Source organism: Notamacropus eugenii, chromosome 5 (assembly GCF_028372415.1).
Source record: "Notamacropus eugenii isolate mMacEug1 chromosome 5, mMacEug1.pri_v2, whole genome shotgun sequence".
Taxonomy (NCBI): Eukaryota; Metazoa; Chordata; class Mammalia; order Diprotodontia; family Macropodidae; genus Notamacropus; species Notamacropus eugenii.
Window position 1 is genome coordinate 282031330 of NC_092876.1, and position 27698 is coordinate 282059027.

The following is a 27698-nucleotide window of genomic DNA, read 5'->3' on the forward strand; positions in this document are numbered from 1 at the left end:
TACTTATAATTTGTAAGGTATTTAGAATAAATTAGCTCTTTTTCATTTTTGTATAATAATGCTGAACCATATACATCCCTTTCTAGTAATCTAACTTGGGTCAAAATGAATGATTTCTTGATGAGTAGCATAAGGAGTTACAAACTACTCTAAAGAATTATAGTAGATCTGAGTAGTTTTGGTAGCTTGTTTCAAAGGATTTTATTTAAAATTGTAGGTATTAGGACTATATTTGTTTCATAAAAAGAGAATGATAATGTCCTTTCCTTCTCAATTCTGAGTATTGGTAGCAATTGTTCTTTAAAAATGTTATATAATTCTCCTGTAAATCAATCCCTCCCTGTTCTCCCTGTCCATTTTGGTAGCTCCTTCACAGTAGGTTCTATTTTCTTTTCTGAAATTGTATTATATAAGATGTCTCTTTGGTGTTCCTAGTTTGGGTGATTTATACTTGTGGATATAGTCTTCTATTTTTCACGCATACTCAGTTTTGTTGTCATGTAACTGTGCACAATAGATTCTGCCTAAGTCTTTTTATTCTCATGCTTCTCTAAAGATTTCACCTTGTATGCTTTTTATTTTGTTGATTTGACTATTTTTCTGCCCTCTTCTTTTTGATCAGATTAGCTAAAGGTTTATCAATTTAATTAATCTTTTTAAGGAACTACTTTTTAGTTGTGTTATTTTTTTGGTTTCATTTATTTCTCTCCTGATTTTCAAGATTTCTGCTTTTATGCTTATTTTAGGTTTATTTCTTGGGCTTCTCATTTTTTTTGAAATGTATAACTGATTCATTGATGTCACTTTTTCTATTTTGTTTATGTATATTTATAGGCATATAGTTTTCTTGTCAGGACTGCTATATCTTAGATCTACTATAATTCTTTAGAATAGTCTGTAACTTCTTATGTCATATCTGTAGTCTTAGTTCCCAAATCGGTGCTTTGGGAACTTTATTTTTGGGCGGGAGTGGTCCCCTGCTTCATTTAATCTGGGTTGCTATAATGACCTCTACTTCCTTGAGGTTCTAAAGTGTTATATTTTTAGAGCTTTCCATAGTACCTCAAGACACAGTGGCTAAGAACCTAGGGGCTCCTCAATGCCACTGCTAGTCTCTTCCAAGGTCCCTGTTATGGCGAATGGAAGCCCTCTCCTCTGACTGCCTCCAGAAAGAAGGCAGGGTACAGGACTTTCTGTTAATTCTGTTGTTGAGGGAGGCTATCATCTTGTTTGTCTGCTCTGGTGCTGGCTTTTCAAGCATCTCCTTTTCCTGTCTTCTGTAGGGTTCTTAGTGACATTTTGTGAAGTTCTAGGGAAGAAGTATGTTACTATAGTTGCTAGTTGTATTTGTTGATCTTTATTTGGTCATGTGGAATTTTTAGGTTTTTTGATGGCATAGCTATGTGGGAGGTAGGCTGGTAGCTATCTTAGCCATAAATTCTTAAGTCCTACTTCTCAGTTATTTTGTAAATGGAATTCTTCATTAGGTACAGGCTAGAGACTACAAGACTTCTAAGGTACCTTCCAATTCTGAGATTCTATGATTTGAACAGTTAGAAAGCAAAGGGTTTCTCATGTAAATGAAGTAAGTCAATGTAACTTATTAGGAAAGGTACCTTTTCGTGTGTGTGTGTGTGTGTGTGTGTGTGTGTGTGTGTGTGTGTGTCTTACTGTATGTGGCAGCTCTTAACGTGGAAAGATACGAAGAAGGTTAGTCTTTGTATTTCCCTGGGGTATGATTGTGGAAAATTCATTTGTCCTTTTACTCCTGAGCCAATAATCTAGGACTCTAAAAAAACAAGCGTTTAGGGGGAACTGGCCAATGATGAGAAATATGCCAGAAAACATATATTTATATAAAACTTCCTATTAAAGGTGTACCAATGGTATGCTCACTTAAGAAACTTAAGCCTCAAACAAGTGGTTACAGATAAACCACAAGGACATTTCCGAGTCCAAGTGACTCTATGAATGCTTCCTTCCGTTTTTTCCCCAGGGATTTAAACTTAATGTTCCTCATTTAATAAATTTCAATTAGTGCTTTTGATCAGGTCTCTCTATACCTTGGCCACTTTGGAAAAGAATGAAGTTTCATAGTTTTTCTTCTACTTGTCTGTTCTTAAAGCATGCACACTGACCGTTTGAGCTTTTCTAACTATTAAAAGTCTATAACAATAAAATAAATGGAAGATGGGGAAACAGATAAAAGCAAAAAAGAAAAGGTTAAATGGATGAAATGTGGGGCAAGAAGAAGCTGAGGCAGTGAAATTTGGTGAACAAATGTCCTTAAGCAAAATATCCATACTTTTTTATCATTTTAAAGGGTATGGCCACAACCACTTCTCCAGTCTTTCCAAACTTATTAATGTTAATTTTTATTTGTTCTCACATATTAGCCCTTCCAATGTCTTAATAAAATTTTCATTGTATTTCTCTGACATAAAATTAATACTATTAGAATAAATGGCTCTAGACTGGACTTTTTTTAGTTGATTACTCAACAATATTAGTGAGCCTCCATTTTCTCATCCATAAAATGAAGTCTGGACTAGGAGATGGCTCTGAAGTCCATTCCAGTTTTAGATCTATCTAAATAGATACGAGCTAAGAATGACAGAAAAGGCCAAGACCACCTAGGTTTATTTTCTGGTTTTTAAATGTTACATTTAAATTAGTATTTCATAAATTAAATTATTTTAAATTATAATAATTATTTTTAAAACTTTTACAAAATTTAAAAATTATTTTAAAATTATTTTAAAAACTAACAGTTATGAAACAAAAATTTATTTTGTAATGTGAAGAAAAATTAAAAATTTTTAATGTTCTGAAGAAATTTTTTAACCTCAAAGAATCTTCAAATTAAAATATCAAGATAATTATCTGTGTCAAAATCTGGCAGACAAATCAATTTTGGCCAAAAATTCATTCTGTATTGTAAAGTTGGGAAGATGCTATAGTCATTAACTTTGGCCTTTCAAAAGCATTACACCATGACTTCATTATACACAATCTCTCACCACTTTCTACAGGTATTTCTAACAAAATTTTCAAAAAAACTTCTAAAACTCTTGATTTATCAGCTAATAAAGTAGTCATGGTCCTAGCACATGGATATTCAAAATGCTCACCACATGGGGGTCCCACTAGAAAAAAATCTGTAGTAAAATGATCTTCCTTGCCACAGTTTATTAGCAAGGAAGGACAAAGCAGAGAAATAGTGATCCATGTGTTAAATTTAGTATCCTCTAGTTCTGGATTGTTGGATGAGGACTTTCCTTCATTCTCTTAAGAATCTTTACATTTCTAAGTCTAACATGTGACTTAACAAAAGATCTCCCAATATTGACTGCCTCTTCTGTCTTACATCAACTGGAAAAGGTAAATACTGTGAGTTAAATGTAACAAGATTCTTGAGCATTAAAATCTTTTTAAGTATTATTTCATTAGTTGATATGAATAAAAAGTTAACTACTCAAAAACTGTAAATAAGTTATCCTTCACCATTGTTAATGTGCATATATTAAAAAAAAAAAAAAGTCAGACTATTTGAAGGTGGGAAAAGGTGAAATTAAGTATAAATGGAGCCCAAACGTGAGCACTGAAATTAATGAAAGGAAGAGGAACTTTTAAGTAATTTAGCAGATACATCTTCTATCATATATTAATTTTTCAAGTATACTTTTTGAAATAGCACTTTTTACAATGAATAGAACCATCAAAACTTTTAGTGAATGAATTTTACAATTGTACATTATGGTTGAAAGTTATACAGTAAACAAAGGAAATACTTTCTAAATGCTTCTTTTATCCAAGAATTTGAATAACAATTTTTGACTGAGCCAGAGGTTTTCTACTTGTGCCAACTAGAACTTACAATAATGTTGACATCAGTGACTAGATGTTTTAAAATAAATTGTAAATTAAGTACCTGTGGGAATTCATCCTCATCTGAGCTGTGGAAGTCATACTGTTTAATATCACTCTTATTGATCACAGGTAATGTCTCAGTAGTGGGCTGCTGAGGAGTTATCAAAGTCTCTGCTTTTGGCTTCTTTGGGTACTTCTTCTTTTGACGAACAACATCAGGTGCCTCTTCTTTTAAAGATGAATGATGAGGGTGCTGTTTGTTATAATTTTGCCCAAGATGAAAGGGAAAATGAAAATATTTTATAATTCAAAGAACCTAAGCTGCTCTATGAAAACCAAAAGTTTTATTTAGAAGTTATTTTATTTATTGTTTTGAATATGGACATGTCAGGAATCATTCTACTGTTGTCTACTTCAACATATTTTATTTCCCGTTAGCTACAATAGAAATCAATCAAGGGACTTGAATTTATATTTTATTAATAATAAGCTAAAATTAATAGTGCGGCTTTGGGGATTATTCAAATGTTTACAGTGCAAACACTATAAAGATATTTGTATTATCTTTCTTTTTTTCTTTCTCTATGATAACTGACAATGAATAATGATAAATTTTAGTTCATGTTATAAATAAGTAATTAGTTCAATTCAATTTATGAATCATCTGTATGCCTGTTTAGTAACTTGATTTATTTGGGAGCAATTTTTTAAAAAATAAAGTTGACTAATTTCAATGAAAATAAAGTTTCATTATTTTAAAATATATTAATATTCTTAATCATCTTCAAATACAAGTATACAAATCTTAAGCTGATGGTGAAATTATACATATGGAAAGGTAACAGATATAACTGCTTAAGAACCAAAGATATTTCATATTATGAAAATCAACTTGGCAAGACATAATGGGTATGTGAAGCAGCAACAGAATAAGAAAAAACAATTTCTAAGAAACTACCTATATATAACGGTCTGAAAGGTGACAAAGACATTAATGTACTTTCATGTAATTAAATTTGATGTGATAAGCATAACCACGTATGTGGTGTATAAGAAAGAGTTGGAAATCATTACCACCAGCTATATCAACCTAAACAATAAAAATGTTGATTACAAACGAAGGAATACAAACATACTTGCAAGATTCAACACACTCTAACTCTATACTGATTCAGGTTTATATTCTTACAAAAAAGAACATGAAGAGTTTAACAGTCAATACACAAAAAAAATTAGCACTGATGGTAGTTTTTGAGTTAAGAAATTAAACTTTTAAGTGCCCCTTTCAGATTTACAGACAGATGTGGACATCTATTGTAAATGATGGGCTAGCATTGTATGAGAGACTATCAATCAATAACCAACAAATACATATAAAGTACCTACTATGTTCCAGGACATGTTAAAAGTGATGCCTCTATGGAGGGAGTACTCATATATCAATGAGATCATACTTCCAGCAAAGTGACCACTTTCATTATCCAAGGCTAACTCTTAAGCCAGGCTAGTTGGACTATGAAGAATGCCAATTTACTGCACTACCTGCTCTAATGCTAGTCTAAAAAGTAAGTCTGCTGCACTGGCAAATGTTCTCTGTTTATAGATAATTTAGAAGTCATTCTGCTTGGAGACAAGGAAATGCACTCCATGCGCTCTACGTGAGGCCTGTTAGTTTATGATGCCATGATAACTAGTAAAACATTTTACTCTTAGTAGTGAAATAAATTATAGACTGCTAGTCTTCCTTCATTGACAGAAAAAGTGAAACAAGAAATTTAATGATTAACAGACTTTTAAATAACAATTTTTAAAACTCCAAAATTATATTATTACCAAAAATTTTAATTTTTCCCATAACTTACTTTCTTATAAAGGAACCCTACTTTTTAAAAAGGGTCAAAGCATCTTCCTGAGTTTTATACAAGTCTTGAGTACATGTGAAAATTGAGTTAGAAGAACAAAAGTTATCTCTAAAAGGCAGGAAACTAAAGAAGAAAAATTCTCTGTGTGTGTATGATATCAACATCTTACCTTTACATTCTTCCTTGATAAAAATAAAAGTTAAAGATCTATTAGTATAAAATATTTTGCTTCTAATCTTCAGTCTGAAGAAAAATATTCTAAGACAAAAACAAGGTTTTATTTCCTATAGTAGAAATATGTGAAGAGTAGCGCCCACAATCAGCAATATAGTACTCTTATCTTGAATGGACAAAGATACAAATACAAAGAGAAATGGCATGGCATGGTCAATAGTAGTTAAATGACGTGGGTTTTAATAATTACAGCTTGGGACAAGTCACTTAACTTTTCAAAGCCTCAGTTTAGTCATCTTTTAAATAAGAGTACTGAACTAGAACTAGCTATAAGAACCCTTCTAGTATTCAGATAACTACATAATCTACATTTATAGCTGCCCTCTTTTTCAGTAGGCAGTATCTAGAATTCAGGTTCAATAAAGTCAAAACTTCCATTAATTTATGACTTGTGAACTGATTTCTTAATACGTGCAGCTGAATAATCACTGACCAAGGATGGGAAGGCATTTAAGATTCGGGCATCCCTACCAATTAGAGTTCTATGATCATACACATTTTTATTTGCTAACAAATACAATAAGCACCTTTCCCCCACTTACCCCATACATTTTGACCTTTTTCTTCTTGGTTGCATGAGGGAAGAGTATTCCTGCTTGAGGCTGTAGTTATCCTTTGGCTTTCAAAGGCCTTTATAACCTGGCCTCCTCCTATCTTTTCAATCTTCTTACACCTCATCCCTTTCACATGCTTTGCCATCCACTGACACTAGAAGCCTTGCTTTTTCTCACCAAAGACATTCTCTATCCAACTAGGCATTTTCATCCACTGGATGTTCTCCTCTCTGTGGCACAGTCCTCCCCACACGACTCTCCCTACCTCATCTCTATCTCCGGATTTCCCTGGCTTCCTTCAAGTCCCAGCTAAACCTTCTTCTCTAATAAACTTTTTCTTATCATCCTTAATCATAGCACCTTTGTGTTGATTATCTTCAATTTATCTTACATATGCTTTATTTGTAGATAGTTGTTTGCATATTGTTTCTTCTCTATTTAGAATGTGATGGCAAGGGCTGTCTTTTGCCTTTCTTTTTAATCTGTGTTTACCGTAATGCCTGGCATGTAGAAGGTGCTTAATAGATGCTTTTTATCTTTTTGTCTTGTACTGTTTTGTCATACACTTCAGAAATGCACCCACAGCAAATGAAGGTTTACTATACAGTATTTCTAAAATAGATAACTAATATTTTAAACAAATAAACATTGTTTTCAATTAGTTTAGAAACAATCAATTTCTAGAGTTTTGGTAGAACCAAAGAATGGAGCTAATCTTAATTCCAAACATTTTTCAGGTCACTTAATGGGTCAGTAATTCAATTTCTGAAACCTTAATATCATTTGTATGGTCAAGTTTTTCCTATGTAGCTAGCTGAAGGATTTTATGTATTTGAGTAAATATTGTGGTGGTGTTTTTTTTTTTTAACTAAAAGTTCCCTAAAATAAGAGAGTTAGCTAGCTGAAGTATTTTATGTATTTGAGTAAATATTGTGTTTTCTTTAACCAAAAGCTCCCTAAAATAAGAGTCATTCAATCAATCAGGAAGTATTTATCAAGTACCTAATATGCACTGTGCTAAGTGAATATAAATAGTAAGGAATGAAATTAATCCATAACTCAATCTTAAGGGACTTTGAATGGTGACACACATCTAAGTAAGCAATAAATAAATACAACCACAGAAACTCAGTGTGGGAAAGGGAACTTTAAAATTAAATTAGTCCAATCCCTTTGTTTTACCGATGAGAAAACTGAGGTACAGAGCGGTTAAGTGACTTGCCTAAATTCATACAGCCTAAATAGAAGATAAATGGTGACAATAAGAAGAAACAGTCTACCTGGAAAAAAATCTAAATTTTGACATTCATCTTTTAAAATCTGCCACCATTAACAAAGGACACTGCAAAGGATAGTGATTATAAACACAATACAGTTACGTAAAAGGATACATTAAAAAATAATTTATTTTTCAAGTTACACTTACAGACTTAAGTACTGCAATCAACACTTACTTGACTCTGGTCAAATTAATCAGATGTAATTCTCTTCAAAAATTATTTACCTTAGTTTTACATTCTTGGACTTTGTGATGATTTCCATTATGAAGACTTGCTGGAGTGGCATATATTTCCTTTTCTGGTCTATTAATTTTCACTTCATTAAGGATTTCACCACCATAGTCTCCCAAATGATATCTTTAAAATATAATAAAAAGATGAACTGCATATTGTATACAAACATGAGTACAATGGAGCCTCAGTTGGCCAGAACCAATCAAACATATCAAGAATGTTTTCTTTGCATCCCATTTTTAGAGCAAAATAAAATATATATTGAAGGCTTAGTTAAAAAAAAAATAAACACTTTTAATAGCATGATTAATATACATGCAGTCAACTTCTAAACTTTCTATACTTTACATGGCAAAGCGATATTCAGAATGTTTCCCCTGAAGTACTGAAATCATCATTTATTAAGCATCAATTAAGAACACTAAAGCGGAAAACAGTATTAATATATCTTAGAAACCGTTCTGTCAGCTTTTTCTGCTTAATCAGCTATAAAATGAAACTAATATAAGAATTCTTCTTAAATTCTGAGTGAGCTTTTATTTTATGTATACTGACCATATTATAAAAATATTGTATATTATCACTAAAAAAAAGTATACTTCAAGTTTATTTTATTTAAATCTGTATGAAAACAAAAACCCATAAATTTAAATCTTTTTTAAAAATATACAATATTTTATTATTTTTAATAATATTTACATTTACTAAAGTGTTACTCTAATACTATACCACAGTATGTAGGTGACCAGTGGAACACAAACTTTGACAGGTTTTACCATGATAAGAAGGATCAGAGTATGGGTATAATGGGTTACATGCTAGTTTTCTAAGGACTAGCCTAATTAATTTTGGAAAAGCTCAAATCAGGCATTTGAGTAAAGATCCACTGATAGACTGAATAACAATTTTCTATGGACCAGGTAGCTTACCTAATTTTAGAAAAGTTCATTATCACAGTGATTAACTTCACAGTTACAATAATTACTAAAGATGATATACTAGTTATAGAGGAGTTTCAATAGTATTCATAATGGCAAAAATGTACTGAAATGCTAGAAAATAATAAAGTAATAAAGTCCTATTCCAATTTCTCATTATTGTGGCATGGGGTGAACCATGCATTCCTGTTTTCACAAGGTCTGATATGACCTACTCAAGCTTGAAAGGCATAGCTAAGTTTAAAAAGGCTTACAACCAGAAATAGTAGCCATGACTTATAAACACAGTTTATTAAAGAATAACACACACACACACACACACACACACACACACGCACACACACACACACACACACACGCATGCACATCTATAGAGGATATACATATACCAAAGAAATCACAAACTTTTAATGCATTGAAGACGTGATTTTTAGAAACTCTCATGATACAAATGCTCATCTAGTTATCAGTATAAAATAGTACCAGTGTTACCTTTTTTCAACAACTTCTAATGTTAAGTGCAATAATTCCCGTTTTGTTTTTTCTCTTCTTTTAATCATTTCCAAAATAGTTATGGCTCTGCTAAATTCTCGTCTTAATTTCAACATCTTTTCATATGAGGCTTCATCATTTTTGCGATTCTATTGAAAAATGACAATTTTAAATTATTAATTGACAACAAAATGCTGTTTTTCTACCTTAGCATAGAGAAAATAACCACAATAAGTCTAAGCTATTACTACTGAAGACTCACTGAAAGATTTCTGTGAATAAAGTTAATAAATCAAAAAATGTCACTTAATTTTAATAATGTATGTAATATCCAAATATTTAAAAATAACCAGAAATGGATGATTTCCTCTCACTCTAACTTGGGACAAAAGAAAGGTAAATAAGGGAGGATAAGGGGAGAGTGAAGAAGAGCTAAAATGATCAGATCTGTGCCTTAGAAAGATCAATTTGACAACTGAATGGAGAATGGAAAGGAGTGAGGAGAAATTTGTTCCAGGGAGACCAACCAGCAGACTGCTGCAATAAATAGCCCATGTAAGGTGGTAATGAGGGTTTATACCAGGGTGGTGGCAGCATCAGAGAAAGAATGGATATATATGAGAGATGGCATGATGGTAAAATTGAAAGGCACTGGCAATAGATTGGAAATAGAGGGTGAGAGAGAATAAGAAATCAACGATGACACCTAGGTTAGGTACTTGAGTGATTGGGTAGTATCCTCCACAGTAACATAGAAGTCTGGAAGGGGAAGGATCTGACAGGAAAAGATGAGTTCAGTTTTGGACATGTTGAGTTTAAGATGTCTACAGGACAACCAATTTGAGGTGCCTAATAGGCACTTGGAGATGGGAGCCTGGTAGTTAGGATAGAAGTTAGGGCTAGATAGATAGTTTTGTGAGTCACCAGCAGAGAGATGATAACTGAATCTATAGGAGCCAATGAAATCAATAAGTGAAACAGCATAAAGTGAGAAAAGAAGGATACCTGCTTTTAACTGGTATGAACTGGACAAAGATCCAGCAAAGGAAAACTACTGAGAAAAAATGATCAGAGTGGTAGGAAAAGAAGGATGGAAAGTTAATGAACCCCAGATGAAGAATGAGACACATATTTTTAGGCATGGAAAATGTGTGTATTTCCCTGCTTATTTAGTACAATGACTGTGCTTTTCTACAAAAGAATACGGAGTTTCATGAAAATTCTATCAGTCTATATGTGAAGGCTTAGCATTCCACCTATTAATAAGTAGAATACAATACTTATTATATCGTCTCAAAAAACAACTTAGTAAAAGCATATCAAGCATATTCTTAAATAACATTTAAATAAAATTTTTGAACACAAAATATCAAAAAATCCAAACAAATATATCAACTTTTTTTTAAACCTCAAGAGACTCTTTCTCCCTTTAGACCTCTGTGTTTCTAGGTAAAACCTACACCCTAACTTCCAGGGATTACTCAAATAGGCATTAATAATTGTTCCTCAAAAAAGAAAATAAACACTATTATCATCATCAAAACAAACATACAGTATTCACAGTATATTCAAGGTATTGCACTAAATAACATGAATTAAAATAGAAATAAAAGAGGGGTCTTGTCCTGGAAGGGCTGATAATCTAGGTGATGAGACCGGATACTTACAGAAAAAAAAAATAACACAAGGCAGCTTATACTTAGTAACAAACACATACTAAAATTAATATGAAGGGGATAATTATTGTGAGTTGGCTCTGTCTGGGAATGGCTCACAGAGGAAGGAAGTATGAGATAGGTTAGGTCGTGAATAATAGCTAATATTTATATAGCATTCACTATGTGCCAGGTACTGTGATAAGCACTTTATAAATATTTTCTCATTTAATCATCTCAACAACCCTGGGAGGTAGGTGTTATTATTATCCCCATTTTAGAGTTAAGGAAGTTGAATCAGACAGAGATTAAGGGGCTTACACAGGCTTATAGAGCTAGTAATATCTGAGGCTAGATCTGAACTCAGAACTTCCTGACCCCAGGCTCAGCATCACTAGGCTGTCTTTAACTCTAACATTTCATTTATAATTTGCCCAACTATGGATTGTAGTAGAGGATGGGTTTGTGTATTTTATGCTTATAAAATTATGAAAATTCTGGCTAGTGGCATTTTTACTAAATCTTTGAAATCAATCATTCCCCTACACCTCCAAATCAAAAGAAAGGTGAAAGAAGTCTTTCCAAATCAATTCGCAGCTCCAAACTGGTTCCTCTTCTAGAAATTGAGAATGTTCTTCACACCTCTGATCAACTGACATGGAAAGGTAATTTATGTTCGTGTAGTCTAGACAGAGAGTAAAGTTCAAATAAGATAACCACAACTGGTCAATGTAAAGTACAAGCTGAAAATGAGATACCCTCACTCAAGAACCACTGAAAAACAGAATTTCAAATAAAGTTGTTAAACTGTTTCCTTTAAAAGTATTAAATTCTATCAATCTCTAAATTATGTTGAAATTATTCAAAAACCACTAACTTTATTGGTAACAGAAAAACCAAATTTGTCCTAAACACCATTATGCTAAATGCACTTAAAACCCAAATTACAAATTACCTTTCGAGTCTGCATTTTCTCTGTTCTTCTCCGAAAAGCAACATAGGGGTCATTGTTGGTGGAGCCATCTCTTTTTTCTTGTTTTATCTGAGGAATGAGGGATGGCCCCCTGCAGTTTTTACGCTTCCTCACCCAGTAGTCATATACAGCCTTAATAAGGTAATCATCCTCATTTAGCAGCAGTTTTGCTTCTTGGAGTGTTACAAGCTAAATGAAAAATATAAAATGCCATCAGTGACAATATTTGAAAAGGAAAAAGAAAAATGCTAATAAGATTAAACATATATGTATACTTTCACTTAGTTAAACTGAATAGGTAAAGTACCACCACCAACAATTAAAATGACACATTAAATCTCAAGAATGTAAATGTTAGTTTTAACATCATGATAGTTCGTTTCACACCACCTAAGAGACTTTGTCAAAGGTTAAAAAAAAAAAACGTTTTGAACCCATTATTCTATTGCTAAACAAGCCAAGCTAATATGGCAACAAAAGTGCTAAACTTGTACTTTTTTTTGGAAACTGATGAAATAAAGAGCAATCTAAGTACATATTACATGATTACTTGTAGTATTAGGTTTTTAAGTCTCCTATTTCATTAACTGCTTTAATCAAAATACAGTGGATTTTATAGTCACAAGCATGGACTTGCAAGTGGCTCTGACAATTTTTTCACATAGCATCTGCTTATCAATCACTAGTACCCAGGTGGTGCTTTCTGATTTTTCTGCTTTCTTGAGAAAATTAGATATAGATTTCATGGGATCAGATGCGAGTAGATCATAGGCTAAAATGAAGGAATATTCTTTTAAAAATTATTTACAGACAACTTTTAAAAAATTGTCTATACATACAAATCTCTTTATATACAGAATAGCTGAAAAATAAAGTATGAACCACTATTCTTATAGTGTATAGGTAGTAACACCTTGGTATCACATAAATTAAAAAAAAATAAGATAATAAATAGAGGTTAAATAGTTTGTTTTCTCATGTTTGCTTGCTAAATATGTTAACTACAGTAATGAACGCTAATAGAGGATAACAATGGCATAAATTGCATGTAATATCTTTATCATTCATACCTGACTTGGCAACATTCATTTTATGTAAATATTTATTAAGTATTAAATTTATTAAGTAAATATTAGTCTGACTTTCTGGGAAATCACAGCACACATAAACAAAATATGAAACCACACTGCCATGATATCACTCAGGAAAATATAGCAAATTTATATCAATTTCCATCCTTTCTTCCTGCTTTTAAATTCATCACCTCTTTTCTGGCCTTTTTTCTAATTCACAGATTTCCCAGGACAAGAAAATGAAGTAGATGCATTAGCTGAAAATATTTTACGTGAATTCAAAGAGAAAGAAGCAAAAAAGGGAATAGAAAGGGCACCCCATAGGACATTAATGTTAAAACTATCAGAGTTTTGACAATTAACTATAAAAATAAATATATTTCCTACTGCTTTTATGGGCAAAATGTTTTATGTCTGACTAAACGGACTCCCCTCACATTCCAAAAAAGTACTTTCCAGTAACTATATGAACGAATGTCAGTTTTTCTGGAAAATTCATGAGACTCAGAGCAACGATACATTCCAACTGGTAGTTCTATATTTCTCTGGGGAGTATTTAAAGACCAAGTTGAGGGTAGGTTTTATATATTTGTATTATATTTTGTACTCCTATAGCTATCAATAAGAAATGGAGGTGTCTTTTTCCTTTAGAAATGAATTTTATACTATTTGGTAAAATGTAAATCTAGTTGTCTCAGATTCCATGTGCATGTTCGCTCACATGCATGTGCACACACCCACACCTACTTCCTTGGGAAGTGGCTTTAGGAACAAATAAAGAGGCTTATATTTATGCCCATTTTAAACATAAAAGGTATATACCAAATACCTAAATTCAAAATCTATTATATTTTAGTGATATTGGTTTATATAGAAACTCAATATGTAAAATATTAATAATTTAATTTATTTTATTTAATTTATTTAAATTAATTTAATTAATAAAATAAAATAATTTAAAAGGCAAATCTATGAATATTCAAAATATGATGAATATGCACTTCAAAATCCTGCTCTAATAGCTGAGGCTACTAAGGACTATTAGAAGGCACACATTAATAAGCAAATAAATATGGAGAAATAACTAAGAGACTCATTTAATTCTAAGACTTTAATTTTATATTTTTAACTATATATTTTAGAATATTTTCCAACAATTTGTAGACACGTTAGGTACTTAATACATCAATAATAATAAAACTTAAGTTACAAGCAAATTGCAGGTTGCGAAAGTGTCATCCAGTCAATAAACAGTAGTAAGTATTTTAACAGGAATTGTGCTAAGTGGTGGTGATGATACAAAGAAAGGCAAATGACAGTCTTTACCCTTGAGAAGCTCACAATCCAGTGCAAGAGACAACATACAAAGAATGATGCACAAAAAGATATATAGGATAAATAGGGAATAATTAACACAGGAAAGGGAGGACAATTAAAAGAGATGGGAAAAAGCTTCCTGCAGAAAGTGAAATTTTAGCTGGCCCTTAAAGGAAGGCAGAGTAACAAGAAAGCAGAAATGAGGAAGGAAAGCATTACCGACTTGAGGACATTCACATAAAATGTTTGGAGTCAAAAACTGAAGTTTCTTGTGTGAGGGAATTGCAAGAAAAGCCAGTGTCTCTGCATCAGAGTATGCGGTGAATGAAGTATAAGGTATGAGAAGACTGGTAAGGCATTAACTATAAATGTAAATTGCTGGTGCCAATTCCATGAAAGAGTTGAAACCATAGCAGGATTGCGTTTTTTTTAAAATTCCAAACAAAGCTAGCAGCTCTTACATGTGACTAGAAATACCCTTATTCCTGAAATCATAAACAACTTCTGGCAAACCTGGTCAAATTTTTCATAATTTTCATTAGTAAAACAAATTTCTTTAGTGGAACAGAGAATCAGAATGAAAGAAAAGAAAGAAAAACTATACTGACTTCACGTAATGTGGGTAACTGTGTATATCTGAAACAAACTTACCAAAAAACCTTAATGCTATCCCAAATTCAATGTGATCTCCCACTTCTATTTAGAATGAAATTATGAACTTACAACAAGTCAAAATAAAAATGAAACCATTATTCCATCTATCATTATCCAACATGCTTCTTTTAAAATTTCAAGATCTGACTTTATCCTTAGACCCAAATAAAGAAAGGCCAAGAGCCTGTGACCAATAGCTGTGGGAACATCAAGGCCCTCCATACCACTGGCCCAGTTTTAGACCTGAACCCTCAAGCCATCATCACTAAAGAGGGCAACTCTTGTGGAAAGGTAATTTAACATCCCCACAACTACCACTACAATACACTGATCAAATTCAAACAATGGGCAGGTCAGCCCAAGGAACAGTAGAACCACCAACACTCACATTACTACTTTTTGGTTGAGCATCACTGTAAGGGAGCAATGCATGTGGAGAGATAACCTGACTACAATCTCCCCAGAAGTTGGAAATACTGAAAATCTAGAAAAATAAAACTCTCACAACCAAAGTGCTTAGAATTGTCAAATAGTTCAATGTCAACAAAGGGTATGGTTCTGTCAACTAAAATGACACTAAAGATAAATTAATATTTGCTATGCACCCTGAGGATGCTAAGGACTGTAAGTACTGTCTCTCAATTAGTACAGGAGCTCTTTAGGAGCAAGTACTGTCTTGCTTTTCTATTTGTATCCCCAGGATTAAAAGTATAGTGTTTTGTACATGAAAAGCACTTAAATGCTTTTTCCATTCACTCATTTAATCTTTCTGATAAATCTGAACTAATGTGAGAAAATACTGTTGTATCATGGAGTCATTAAAAAGTAAGTTTTTATTTGCCTTTTTTTCCTTAGATATTATTTGTAATTTTCCGATAAAAATTGTTGCTTGTTGTTCAGTCCTGTCCAACTGTTTGATCTCATCTGGGGTTTTCTTGGTAAAGATAATGGAGAGGTTTGCTATTTCCTTCTCCAGCTCATTTTACAGATGAGAAAACTGAGGTAAATTTAAACTGAGCTAACTTGCCCACAGCAAAACAGGTAATAAGTGTCTACGGCCAGATTTGAACTCAGGACGATGGATCTTCCTGACTCCAGACCTGGAACTCCATCTATTGTGCCACTTAACTGACCCCCGAAAACTATAAGCTACAGGTAAGTGTTGTTCAGTCTTTTTTTGGTTATGTCCAACTCTTTGTGACCTCACTGAGGTTTTCTTAGCAAAGATACTAGAGTGGTTTGCCATTTTCTTCTCCAGCTAATTTTACAGATGATGAACCAAGGCAAACAGGGTTAAGTGATTTACCCAGCATCATACTTGCTAGTAAGTATCTGCGGATGGATTTGAATTCAGGTCTTTTGACTTGAGACCTGGTGATCTATTCATTGTGCCACCAAGTTGGTCCAATAAAATTACAAATAACCAAGAACTGAAAATTCTACTAGATTAAGTCAAATAAAAGGAGTACACTTCATTACAATTCTATATTCTTTGCTCTCATTTGTTTTTACTAGCTTGTTTGTCTACTAGCTACTTCCCTACTACCTACAAATATGCCCACATCTCCCCATTCTAAAAAAAACCCTCATTTGATCCTTCTATCTATGCTATTATCCTACATCTCTTCTGCCTTTTGTATCTAAACTCCTTGAGAAGGCCATCTACTTCAGGTGGCTCCACTTACTCTCTTGTTGACTCCCTACAATCTAGTTTCTGACATCATCATTCAACCAAAACAGCTCCCCCTAAATGTTCTCCTATTTAATACTGTTTGTTTGATGCTTAATGATCTGATTGATCAAACCTTTTAGTTTACCTCTTCATGTAATCATTGGTAACGCTGTCACTCAATAAACGTTTATTATGTGCTTACTATATGCTAGACACTGTGCTAACCATTGGAGATACAAAGAAAAATGCAAAAACAGTCCCTGTTCTTAAGGAGTTCACAGTCTAATTAATGATCAACAGCTGGCATGAATTGAAAACGAGGTGGGTCAATTATGTACTGTTATGTAGTAGAATAAGAAATAGCAACTAGCTCAAATGCTATAGCCATAACCAGAATATTTAAAGAACCAGAGGAAGGCCTCCAACATAGTCGATATGTACAAGATTTTTGGATGGGGAATTCCTCAGGATAAGATAAGGATGTCTGTGATCTATCTACATTTGATGGAAAGGAAAACCAAAGGATCAAAATTATGTAAATCTTAAGGTTAAGTAGGAAGCTGAATAGGTAACACATGTTTGGAATAAACACATCTTAAGCAAGGATTCTTAACTTTTTTTGCATCATGAAAGCCCTTTAGCAGTCTGGTGAAGCTTATGGACCCCCTTCTCAAAATGATGCTTCTAGAAGCATAAAACAAAATACAAAGGAAGCCAATTATATAGAAATATAGTCAGCAAACAAAAAAAAAATTCGCTGATGCCAGGACAAGAACCCCTGCTCTACAATAAGACTACAAAGACTTAAGTCTGGTCATTCTCATTACCTATAATAGGTCCCTTTAATTCCCTGTTCCTCAATTTCTTTATTTATAAAGTGAGTTTTATTTGTAAAATGAGTATTAAGACATCTTGTATAATGTCACTTCTCTATTAGATTATTCCAATAGCTTCCTAACAGGTCTCTCTCCCTCAAGCTTCTCACCACTAATCCATCCTACTACTGCTGAAGTAATTTTCCTTAAGAAAAGATGTGATTATGTTAGACTCAAGCAACTCCAGTGATTTTTTTATTACCTCTAGAATAAAATATCAAATTTCTCTATTTATATTTTAAACCATTCATAAAATCTGCTGCCAACCTATCTTTCTATCATTGGATGTTAATTTCTTCTTCCATACTCTGCATTCTAGATAAATTGGCCTTCTCTGGTCCTCACACACAATCCTCCATCTCCTCCATCCCCATTACAGAAATGCAATCCTCCTTACCTTCCATCTTTTAAAGAGGTGGTTCAAACAACATCTTCTGCATGAAACCTTTGATGATCTCTCCAACTGCTAGTTCCTTCCCTTTCAAACTACCTTGTATAACTTTCCCAGGTTCCTGATGCCATGGTCCTCTTCGAGAACGAAGGACAAACAACAACAACAACAACCTTGGATAACTACTTTCCATGTATTTATTATCTTTCTCATTAGAATGTAAGCTTCTTGTGAGCAGGGATTTAACTCTTTGTTATTATATGTATCCCCAGCATGTAAGCACATTGGCACATAGTGGAAACTTTTAAAATGCTTGTTGTTGTTGACCACAGGGTGATAAGACGTCTTGACTGGCTCATGAACTGGATTTAAGTGAGGCAGAGTTGCACAAAGTCATCAGCCTCACTCTCTCTCCCACAGTCACTAAAGTCCAGTGGCAAGACAAAAGTCAAGACAACTGTTAATGGCCAGGGATACAGTGGATGACCTTGGCATCTGTGATGTCTGACCAAGCTCTGAATGCTCCACCATGCCTGCTACACTCACCTGTATGATCATCAGAACAAACTATTCTCAACTACCCATTCTACTGGAGGAAGTCTTCACATGCTTGGGGTAGACATCTCCCTAACTCATCAATGAGTTTGAGGCTTGTTGCTTACCCTCAACCTGGTTTAGCCCATCTGCTGAGATGATTTTACTAGGGTATGGCCACTGCACATGCTACAGCTTCTTGGAGCCACAGGTGACAGTTGGGTGAGAGATGGACACCAAAGGTAGATGAGCAGCCCTGGAAAGGGTTCAGCAAGTCCTCACTCCTGAGGTGCTTGTCTTAATGGTTAATGCATATGCAGGATTAAATAATATTTTATATTTTGCCAATGATACACAATACTCCATAATATTTTAGTTTAATGTGCTCAAGACAAAATCTATGTGGTAAGGAAAAGTGAGGTACCAAAGCATTTGCTACTCAAAGATAAAATTCCCTCTTTTAGGAAGCTCACCAGCAATTTTTACACCTCTTTTTCAAGTTCTATGCCTCATCTCACAGAAATGAATTATAAAAGATCAAAGATATGAACAAGCAGACTTAGTACAAACTCTATATTTTATAAGAAATAGCTTCCCCTTGGAGCCTTTCCCTCCAGTTAACTTCTATGCATTCTGCGTTTCTCTTTCATCTACGTGTAGCCTCCCTCATTAAAATATTAGCTTCCTGAGGGCAGCAGGCTGTTTCTTTTTTCTTTTTCTTTGTTTTGTATAAAACTCTTCCTCACTTAAATCCAATTCCTTCACAAGTCAAGACATCACCCCATGATGTCACTGGTCCTCTTAGAAAATGAAGAACGAACAACAAACAAGCAACAAAGCTCTTAGCACAAAGCCTTAGCACAGTTTATGGCACATACTAAGAGTTTAATAAATGTTTGCTGATTGATTAAAATGTAAGTTATTAACATTTAAAAATGCTACAAATCACAAATAATAAAAGAAATGCAAATTAACGTAACTTATGTTCCACCTAATACTATCAGATCAGCAATGATGACAAAAGAGAAAAACAGCAATTGGAAGAGGGGCTGTGGAACAATACAAAAGACTAATGTGGAGCTTTTAGTTTCAACCATTCTGGAAAACAATTTGGAATTTTACTGAAAAAAGACAGAATTTTGTAAGTGAAAGGATACTACTACAAGACATGTAGGCCATTCCTCAATTAACATGCAGCCAAAGGATATAGACAAATAGTTCTCAAAAAGAGAAACTGCAAACTAAACAACTATATGAAACTATGTTCCAAATCACTAATAATAAGAGAAATAAAAACAAAACACAAACCCTGAAGTTTCACCTCACATCCAGCAAATTGGCAACAACGTCAAAAAAAATGATATTGAAGGGGCTGGGGAAGGACAGGCACATTAAGACATTATGGGTAGAATTGTGGATTAGTACAACCATTCTCGAAAGCAATTTGGAATTATGCTAAGCAAATGACAAAAATGTCTATACATATCCTTTGACCAAGAGACTACACTTCTAAACTTTTACTCCAGAGGTCAATGACAAAAAAAAAGGCCACATATACAACAAAATACTTATAGCAGCACTTTTTATGATAACAAAGAATTAGAAACAAGGTAGAGAGTGATCAACTGGAGAATGGCTAAACTAATTCAGATATGTAATGATCTATCGTTCAGTCATTCAATCATGTCCAACTCTATATAACCTCATGGGCTTTTGTTCATGGGGTTGGTTTGGGGATTTTGTTTGTTTCTAGGCAAAGACACTGGAGTGATTTGCCATTTCCTTCTCCACTGTGTTCCCATTTTACAGATGAGAAACTGAGGTAAATAGGGGTCAAATGACTTGCCAAGGGTCACACAGCTAATAACTTTCTGAGGCTGGATATGTACTCAGCACATTTTCCTATCTCCAGGTCCAGTGCTCTATAAACTGCACCATTTAGCTACCTCAATGGTCTACTACTGTGCTATGAAAAAATGATGAAAAGAAGAATATTGAAAAGCAGAGAAAGACATATGAACTGATGCAAATTAAAGTAGAACTAGAAAAAACAATTTGCTTTACTTCAACTCTATAAATAGAAAAAACAAAACAAATGAATGCCTCAAAATTGTAAGGACTATCTTGAACCCAAAGAAGAGATAAAAAACCATCTTTCACTTCTTTGCAGTGGTGAGGCACCATAGGCCACTTTTCTGAAATGACTTGCAGATTTTTCAAGTCTCTCAAGTTTTGAACCCCCAAACTGAATCTAACAGCAGTGCTGAATATGAATGAAAAATGTTTATAGAACTGACTCTTTTAATTTTTAATTTAATATGCCTATCTTTCTAGTCATAATAGCTATGGTTAAATACAACTCATCTCTTCTATCATTCCTAAATTATTTCCCACTATACATAAATGCAAATTATGAACTCTAGCTTTATATTTATGCATATGTTTTCTTGCCGTCATCATATTTGTCCTATATTTCTGCATATCTAAATATTACTATGTGCTAAGTACTGAGGATATGAAGACAAAAGCAAAATGGATTTTGTCCTCAAGGAACTTACAGTCTAATAAAGAAGGTGACAAGTATAAAAACAGGTATAAATTAAACACACAAAAAAATAGACACAAAGTCACATGTGCAGGAGGACACTAGCAGATGGGGACCAGGAGAAGCCTCAAGAAGGATGTGATGGCTAATACAGAATGTGATGCGATGATTAATATAGAATGTAAAGAAATAAGATAATGGCAGTTAATATCAACAGTAAATTCACTGGATAGGTCTGGGAGAATCACTCTAGTCTAAATTTATCTTAGGAAAAAAGAAAATTTTGTCTCTCATCCTCGATGTGGTTCTAATTCCTTTGAGAGGAACAGGCCTAATTTTAATCAACCTAGACTCCTCCGAGAAGACTGCAAAGACTAAGACATTATAGAACAGAAAAAACATCATCGTCAGAAGAGCAATGAGTGTATCACAGAGGTAAATTTAGGCTTCACGTAAACAAAAACTTGCTAACAGAGCTTTTCAAAAGTGGAATGGGTTACGCTGGAGGTGGTAAATTAAATTAAAGGCTAGATTATCTGTCTAGTATTTTGTAGGAAAAATTCTTTTCCAGTATAAATTAGACTAGATAGCCACTGGGAGATCCCATCTAACTTAAATTCTGTGATCAATCTGCAAAGGATTGTTCCATATTTCTAGAGCCTGATCAAAGCCCTGAGAGGTGTTAATACCTAACAGTAAGGTACAGTCACTATTTAGGTTCCTTTCCCTATCAATGTGGGAAATCCCTTCTAATGAATTCCAATGACTATCTTTGAAAATGAAAAACTGATTCTCAGAGAATGAGAACACAAAGGAAAACTCTGTCCTAGGCTATAGACACATCATACCAGAGTACTCAGTACTTTGTTTTATCATAGTAAGATAAAACTTATTCTGCGATGATATGAACAACCATAGCAAGTTTCACATCTATTACCTGTGAATGGTGTGGTAATATGCAGACTTAAATATAGAAGTGCTGAGAAATGAAATATGTGATGAGTATTTCATGAAACTGTCATGGTTTTGCTGAACTGCTGGATACAATAAATAACTTTCTATGTCTAGCTGTTTCAGGAAAAAAAACACAGCTAATATCTCATTAAAGGATACAAAGGTTTTTTTTTTTTTTTAAGACAAGCTAATGAAGCTTTATCTGCCTCTGATTTTTGTTGTGATAGTAAAAAATTCATTCCACATGGTGCCTGATATGATGAAATACACAAGCACTGCTCTAAAATCACTATATTGAAATGGAAACACATCAACACTGTCAATAATTTTGAACATCTTAAAACAGAAGAATGCTGTCCAAGATCTGATAGTGTATGTGTTGTCTGCAGGCAAACAAGGAACTAAAAGGCAAGTACATATAGGTAATTGTCATGGTTCTGGTCTCATTCTTCTGGTAATGACTCACATGGCCACAGTTTAAAAGCACCAAAGCTTCATTGGTTATCTTGTTATGAGGCCCTCAATACTATCAGAAATTTTTTTTTCAGAAACTGAATGAGCATAGCTGCTATGATTATCTAATTATCATTAGAGAACAGCTTCCCAGAAATCCTTACTCAGACTACTTGATAACTATGACTTTTTTCCATCGCACGCGTGTGTGTGTGTGTGTGTGTTCATCCTTTGTTGCCGAAGAAGACCATGCCATGAAGGAGACCATGCCATCAGAGAAATAATGACATGACTTGCACTTGACTTTGTTTTGAGTGAGGGAGGGCTGTGCAGGTCACCAGCCTCACTTCTCCTCCAGAGCCATCTGAATCCAGTGACCAGATATTCATCAGGATGACTGGAGATGACCCAGGATGAGGCAACTGGGGTTAAGTGACTTGCCCAAGGCCACACAGCTAGTGAATGTCAAGTGTCTCAGGTGAGATTTGAACTCAGGGCCTCCTGACTCTTGCACTGGTGCCACTGCACCACCTAGCTGAACATGAATGTATATATGTGTGTGAGCATGCACACGCACAAGAACACAAGAGTTATCCATTGCCAGATTATAAGCAGGCCTGGGGTAAATTAGGTGTTACAAAACTAAGTGTTAGACAAGATGCCATGGGGAGGAGGCTAATATATAAATTGATAATGGTAATTGCCTCTTTTTCAGTTTCCATGTAAGTGTGAGAGGGTCTATTCTTATTGATCATCTCACCAGAAAGAATCCTGAAATAGAAGTAGAATGTGTTGAATGTGCTACAGAGACAAAAACTAACAAAGCTGCTATGTTGGACAGCAGGATGCCAACATGCTACTGATAAGCAAGTCCAGTGATTCAGAACTGGACTGCTCTCACATCAAAAAAAAACAACCAAAAACTATCAGTGAGATTTACCAATTTACTGCCTGGTCCAGCAACTGCATCATCATTCAAGAACAGAATATACAATTGTAGCATAGTCAAGAGAGCTGCCCTGGAAACTAGGCCTGGGTTTCCTACCTCTGACACATTCTGCCTGTGTAACCCTGGGCAAGTCATTTAACCTCTCAATGCCACAGGAAACTCTCTAAGACTATAAACTGCAGAGAAGACACTGAACTACAGGGGCAGAGGGTTTTTACCTCAAAGTATGGGGACATATAGCAAAGAAATCAAAGGTCTATTACCTATCCCTAGAGGGTGAAAGTACAGGCTTCTAACATTCCTGACAGGTTACTCTGATTCTTAAAATTCTATTTCCAAAGCTATTTTAGATCACTCTACAAGGTAGAGGGAATAGAGCTCCTTTCTATGTAGCACACTTGATATGGAAAATTCAATGGTTATGAGATTGCACTTAGATAGGTGTTCTTAGATAGGGGCTGCTAGGTGGTCCAGTGGATAGAGCACCAGTGCAGGAGTCAGGAAGACCTGAGTTCAAATCTCACCTCAGATACTTGACACTCACTAGCTGTGTGACCTTGGGCAAGTCACTTAATCCCAACTGCCTCATCCTAGGTCATCTCCAGTCATCCTGAAAAATATCTGGTCACTGGATTCAGATGGCTCTGGAGGAGAAGTGAGGCTGGTGACCTGCACAGCTCTCCCTCACTCAAAACAAAGTCAAATGCAAGTCACATCATTATTTCTCTGATGGCATGGTCTTCTTTGGCAATGAAGGACAAACACTAGATAGGTGTTCCCTCAAACAGTTCAGATTATAACCCCTTTGTGTGTTATACCTTGTGTGACTATTTTCAGTAACTTCTCAGAATCCTTTCATGGGGGCTCAACCCAATGTGGAATGGGTCCTTCCTCTAAATCTCTTGACATTACAGGCATAGCTCTTGCCACATGATCAACCTTGTCCAGCAGAATTTTTTTTAACACTAAGTGTAGGGTATAATTATTTACTAGGAGAATGCTGAATCCTATAAACAACCCCCTACAATACATTTTCCCATTATTCTTTAGGTCATTTGCCACTTTATTTCTTAGAGATTGTGGAATCTCTTGATTCACAACCACATACCATTACTGAAAGAAAACTGGCTTTTTATTTTAAAGGACATTTGTTTCAGGGAAAGACTTAGGATCGCTAAATGAATCGCACAATTTCCCAAATGTAACTCAGCCCACTTTCTTGCTCCTATTTAACGCATTTTAGGCTCAGTTCATTTCCAAACTTCAGTATCTATAAAAGAGAAATACACTAATGAACTAGTTCTATAGATAACCATCCATTCAATGGCATATCAAATCTTCAATCACTTGATTCTTCTGTTACGGATAGTTAAGTCAAACTCTTTCATGACCATGGGTCTTAATAAGAAGGTACTACAATGTGCAGGGAGTTGATAAAATCAATATAATGTCATGTACAAAAAGGAGTACCTGGAGGACCTCTACATCCATAAAGAATCTCTCTTTCAATTGCACTCTAAATTTAATATCCAGTAGTTTGAAAGAATGAAAAAGTACATATTAAGTGCTTGCTAAGTGCCTAGCATTATGGAAAATAACAGAAACATTAATACTAAAGCTATATAGTCCATACCTTCAAGGAGCTTATATTCTAAAATGGAATGGTGGAAATAATCCAAATGGAGAAGTAGTGGGAAGGAAAGAAAAGGAAGCTACTATAGGAAAGCTGAATGACATGTCCCTTCCAAAGGCAAGAGTGGTACTGATTTGATTACCATGTCCAAAGCAGAAAATAGAAAGGGGGTGGGTAAAGGCATACAAGGTGGAAAAGGGTGGAGAGGCCAGAAAAACAGATGGGAAGATATCCTGGGTGGAAAATTCTTTGATACAGGAAGTACAGTCATCATGATATGGAGCTGCCCAGATGTAGCAGACTAGGTGAGTTTGCATTTATTTACTCACCAATTAAGATAGCTCAGCCCCAACACTGGTAATCAGCTTTGCCAAATATACATATCTGTGCTCTTGTAACCTACTCGATACTGATAATGAGAAGAAAGAACAAAATCATCTGCTCTTGAAACAGTAAGCTGCAGTAGGAAAAATTTGGATTTAGCTGGAGGACTTGAGTTCTGAATATCAACCCTGCTGTTTACTACCTATACAGCTTTGGACATCTCACAAAGCCTCTTTGAAACGTTTTCCCAGCAGGTTGGGAGTGTACTAGATGCCTATTAAAGTCACTTTTAGCTCTACATCTCTAATGTGTGGTTTCTCAAGAATCCGATAAAACATAAGGCACAAGTACAGAAAACAACTCACTCTCATCATAATCTCCAAATTCCTTCAAAAAAAGTGATTATACTCATTGCATCTTCTTCCTGTTCTCCCTCCTCAATCCTCTGAACTCTGGCTTTCAATTTAACTGAAACTGCTCTATCCAAAGTTACCAATGGTCTCTTAATTGTTCCTAATCCTTCATATCTATCTGCTGCATCTGATACTGTTAAGAGCCCCTCTGTTCCTAGATACTCTCTCCATTCTTGGTTTTTGTGATACTATACTCTCCTGGTTTGCCTCATACCTATCTGACTGCTTTCTTGATCTCCTTTGCTGCTTCAGGGTCCAAATCACAGCTGCTAAGTGTATTTTCAGTCCCCATAACTGGGTTTCCTTTCTCTAAAGCTCTGTTTTGTTTGGTTTTAATGTGTCACAGCTCCTCTTCTCTTCTCCCTCTGTATTATCTTATTTCACATTAACAGTTCCCAAAGGTACTGGTTGATCAATGGAACAGATTATGTATACAATATACAAACACAAATAAAACCCAATTCTTGATGAAATCCAAAGATACTAGCTACTGGGGTAAGAATTCATTATTTGCCTAAAACTGCAAGGTAGTCTGGCAGAAACTAGGCATTGACCAACACCTCACACCATATACCAAGATAAGTTCAAAATGGGAACATGATTTAGACATAAAGAGTGATATAAGCAAAAACAAGAAAAAACAAAAAATTTACCTGTTAATTCTACAGAAAAGAGAAAAGTTAAGAATCAAACAAGAGATAGAAAGGATCAAAAGAGGTAAAATGGATAATTTTTAGCAAATTAAATTTGAAAAGGTTTTACACAAGCAAAACCAAAGCAGCAAAAATCAGAAGAAAAGCAGGAAATCGGGGGAAAAAATGTAAACAGGCAGTTTCTCTGATAAAAGTCTCAATTCTAAAATATAAAAAGAATTGAGCCGAACTTATTTTTTAAAAAAGAGCCATTCCTTTTTTTAAAAATTAATTTATTTGTTTTCAGTTTTCTACAATCACTTCCATAAGTCTTAGATTTTTCCTCCTCCCTCCCTGTGAGATGACATGCAATCTTGTATGGATTTTACACATACATTCTTATTAAACACATTTTCACATTAGTCATGCTGCACAGAAGAATTGAAATGGGAGAAACCATGAGAAAAAACCATAACATAACTGAAAATACTGTTTCATCCCGCATTCCAATTCTGTAGCTCTTTCTCTGGATGTGGACGGCATTTTGCCTCATGAGTCCTTTTGCACTATTTTAGGTCCTTGCATTGCTGTGAAGGGCTAAGTCTACCAGAAAAATTCCTTGCACACTGTGGTTGTTACTGTGTACAATGTTCTCCTGGTTCTGCTCCTTTCACGTTTACATCAGTTCATATAAGTCCTTCCAGGCCTCTCTGAAGTCTTTCTGTTCATTATTTCTTATAGCACAATAGCATTCCATTACATTCATATACCACAACTTATTCAGTCATTCTCCAACTGATGGACATTCTCTTGATTACCAGTTCTTGGCCACCACAAAGAGAGCTGCTATAAATATTTTTGTACATGTGGGATCCTTTCCTATCTATATGATCTCTTGGGGATATAGTCCTAGAAGCAATATTGCTGATGTATTTGTCAGATTTATGAAGAATGAAGAAATTTTTGACTAAAAAGACAGAAAACATTATAAAGTGTAAAATGGATAAATTTGATTACATTAAATTGAAAAGTTTTTGCACAAACAAATCCATTGCAACCAAGATTAGGAGGGAAGCAGAAAACTGGGAAAGAATTTTGCAACTAGTGTCTGTGATAAGGGCCTCATTTCTAAAATATATAGAGAACTGAGTCAAATGTACAATGATACAAGTCATTCCCCAGTTGAT

At 34.4% G+C, this 27698-nt stretch overlaps 1 protein-coding gene across 2 annotated transcripts in view; it reads right to left on the reverse strand.

The window, feature by feature from the left end:
- Positions 1-27698, reverse strand: part of EPC2 (enhancer of polycomb homolog 2) — a 155818-nt gene that overhangs the window by 29610 nt on the left and 98510 nt on the right. Inside the window, exons 4-7 of one of the 2 annotated variants that reach the window (XM_072613156.1) lie at positions 12075-12281; positions 9465-9613; positions 8025-8157; positions 3932-4123 (exon numbers count right to left, since the gene is read on the reverse strand). In XM_072613156.1, coding sequence (XP_072469257.1) covers positions 3932-4123; positions 8025-8157; positions 9465-9613; positions 12075-12281 — 681 coding nt within the window. The remainder of the gene's footprint in view (positions 1-3931; positions 4124-8024; positions 8158-9464; positions 9614-12074; positions 12282-27698) is intronic. The other variant, XM_072613157.1, reaches the window with a different exon arrangement.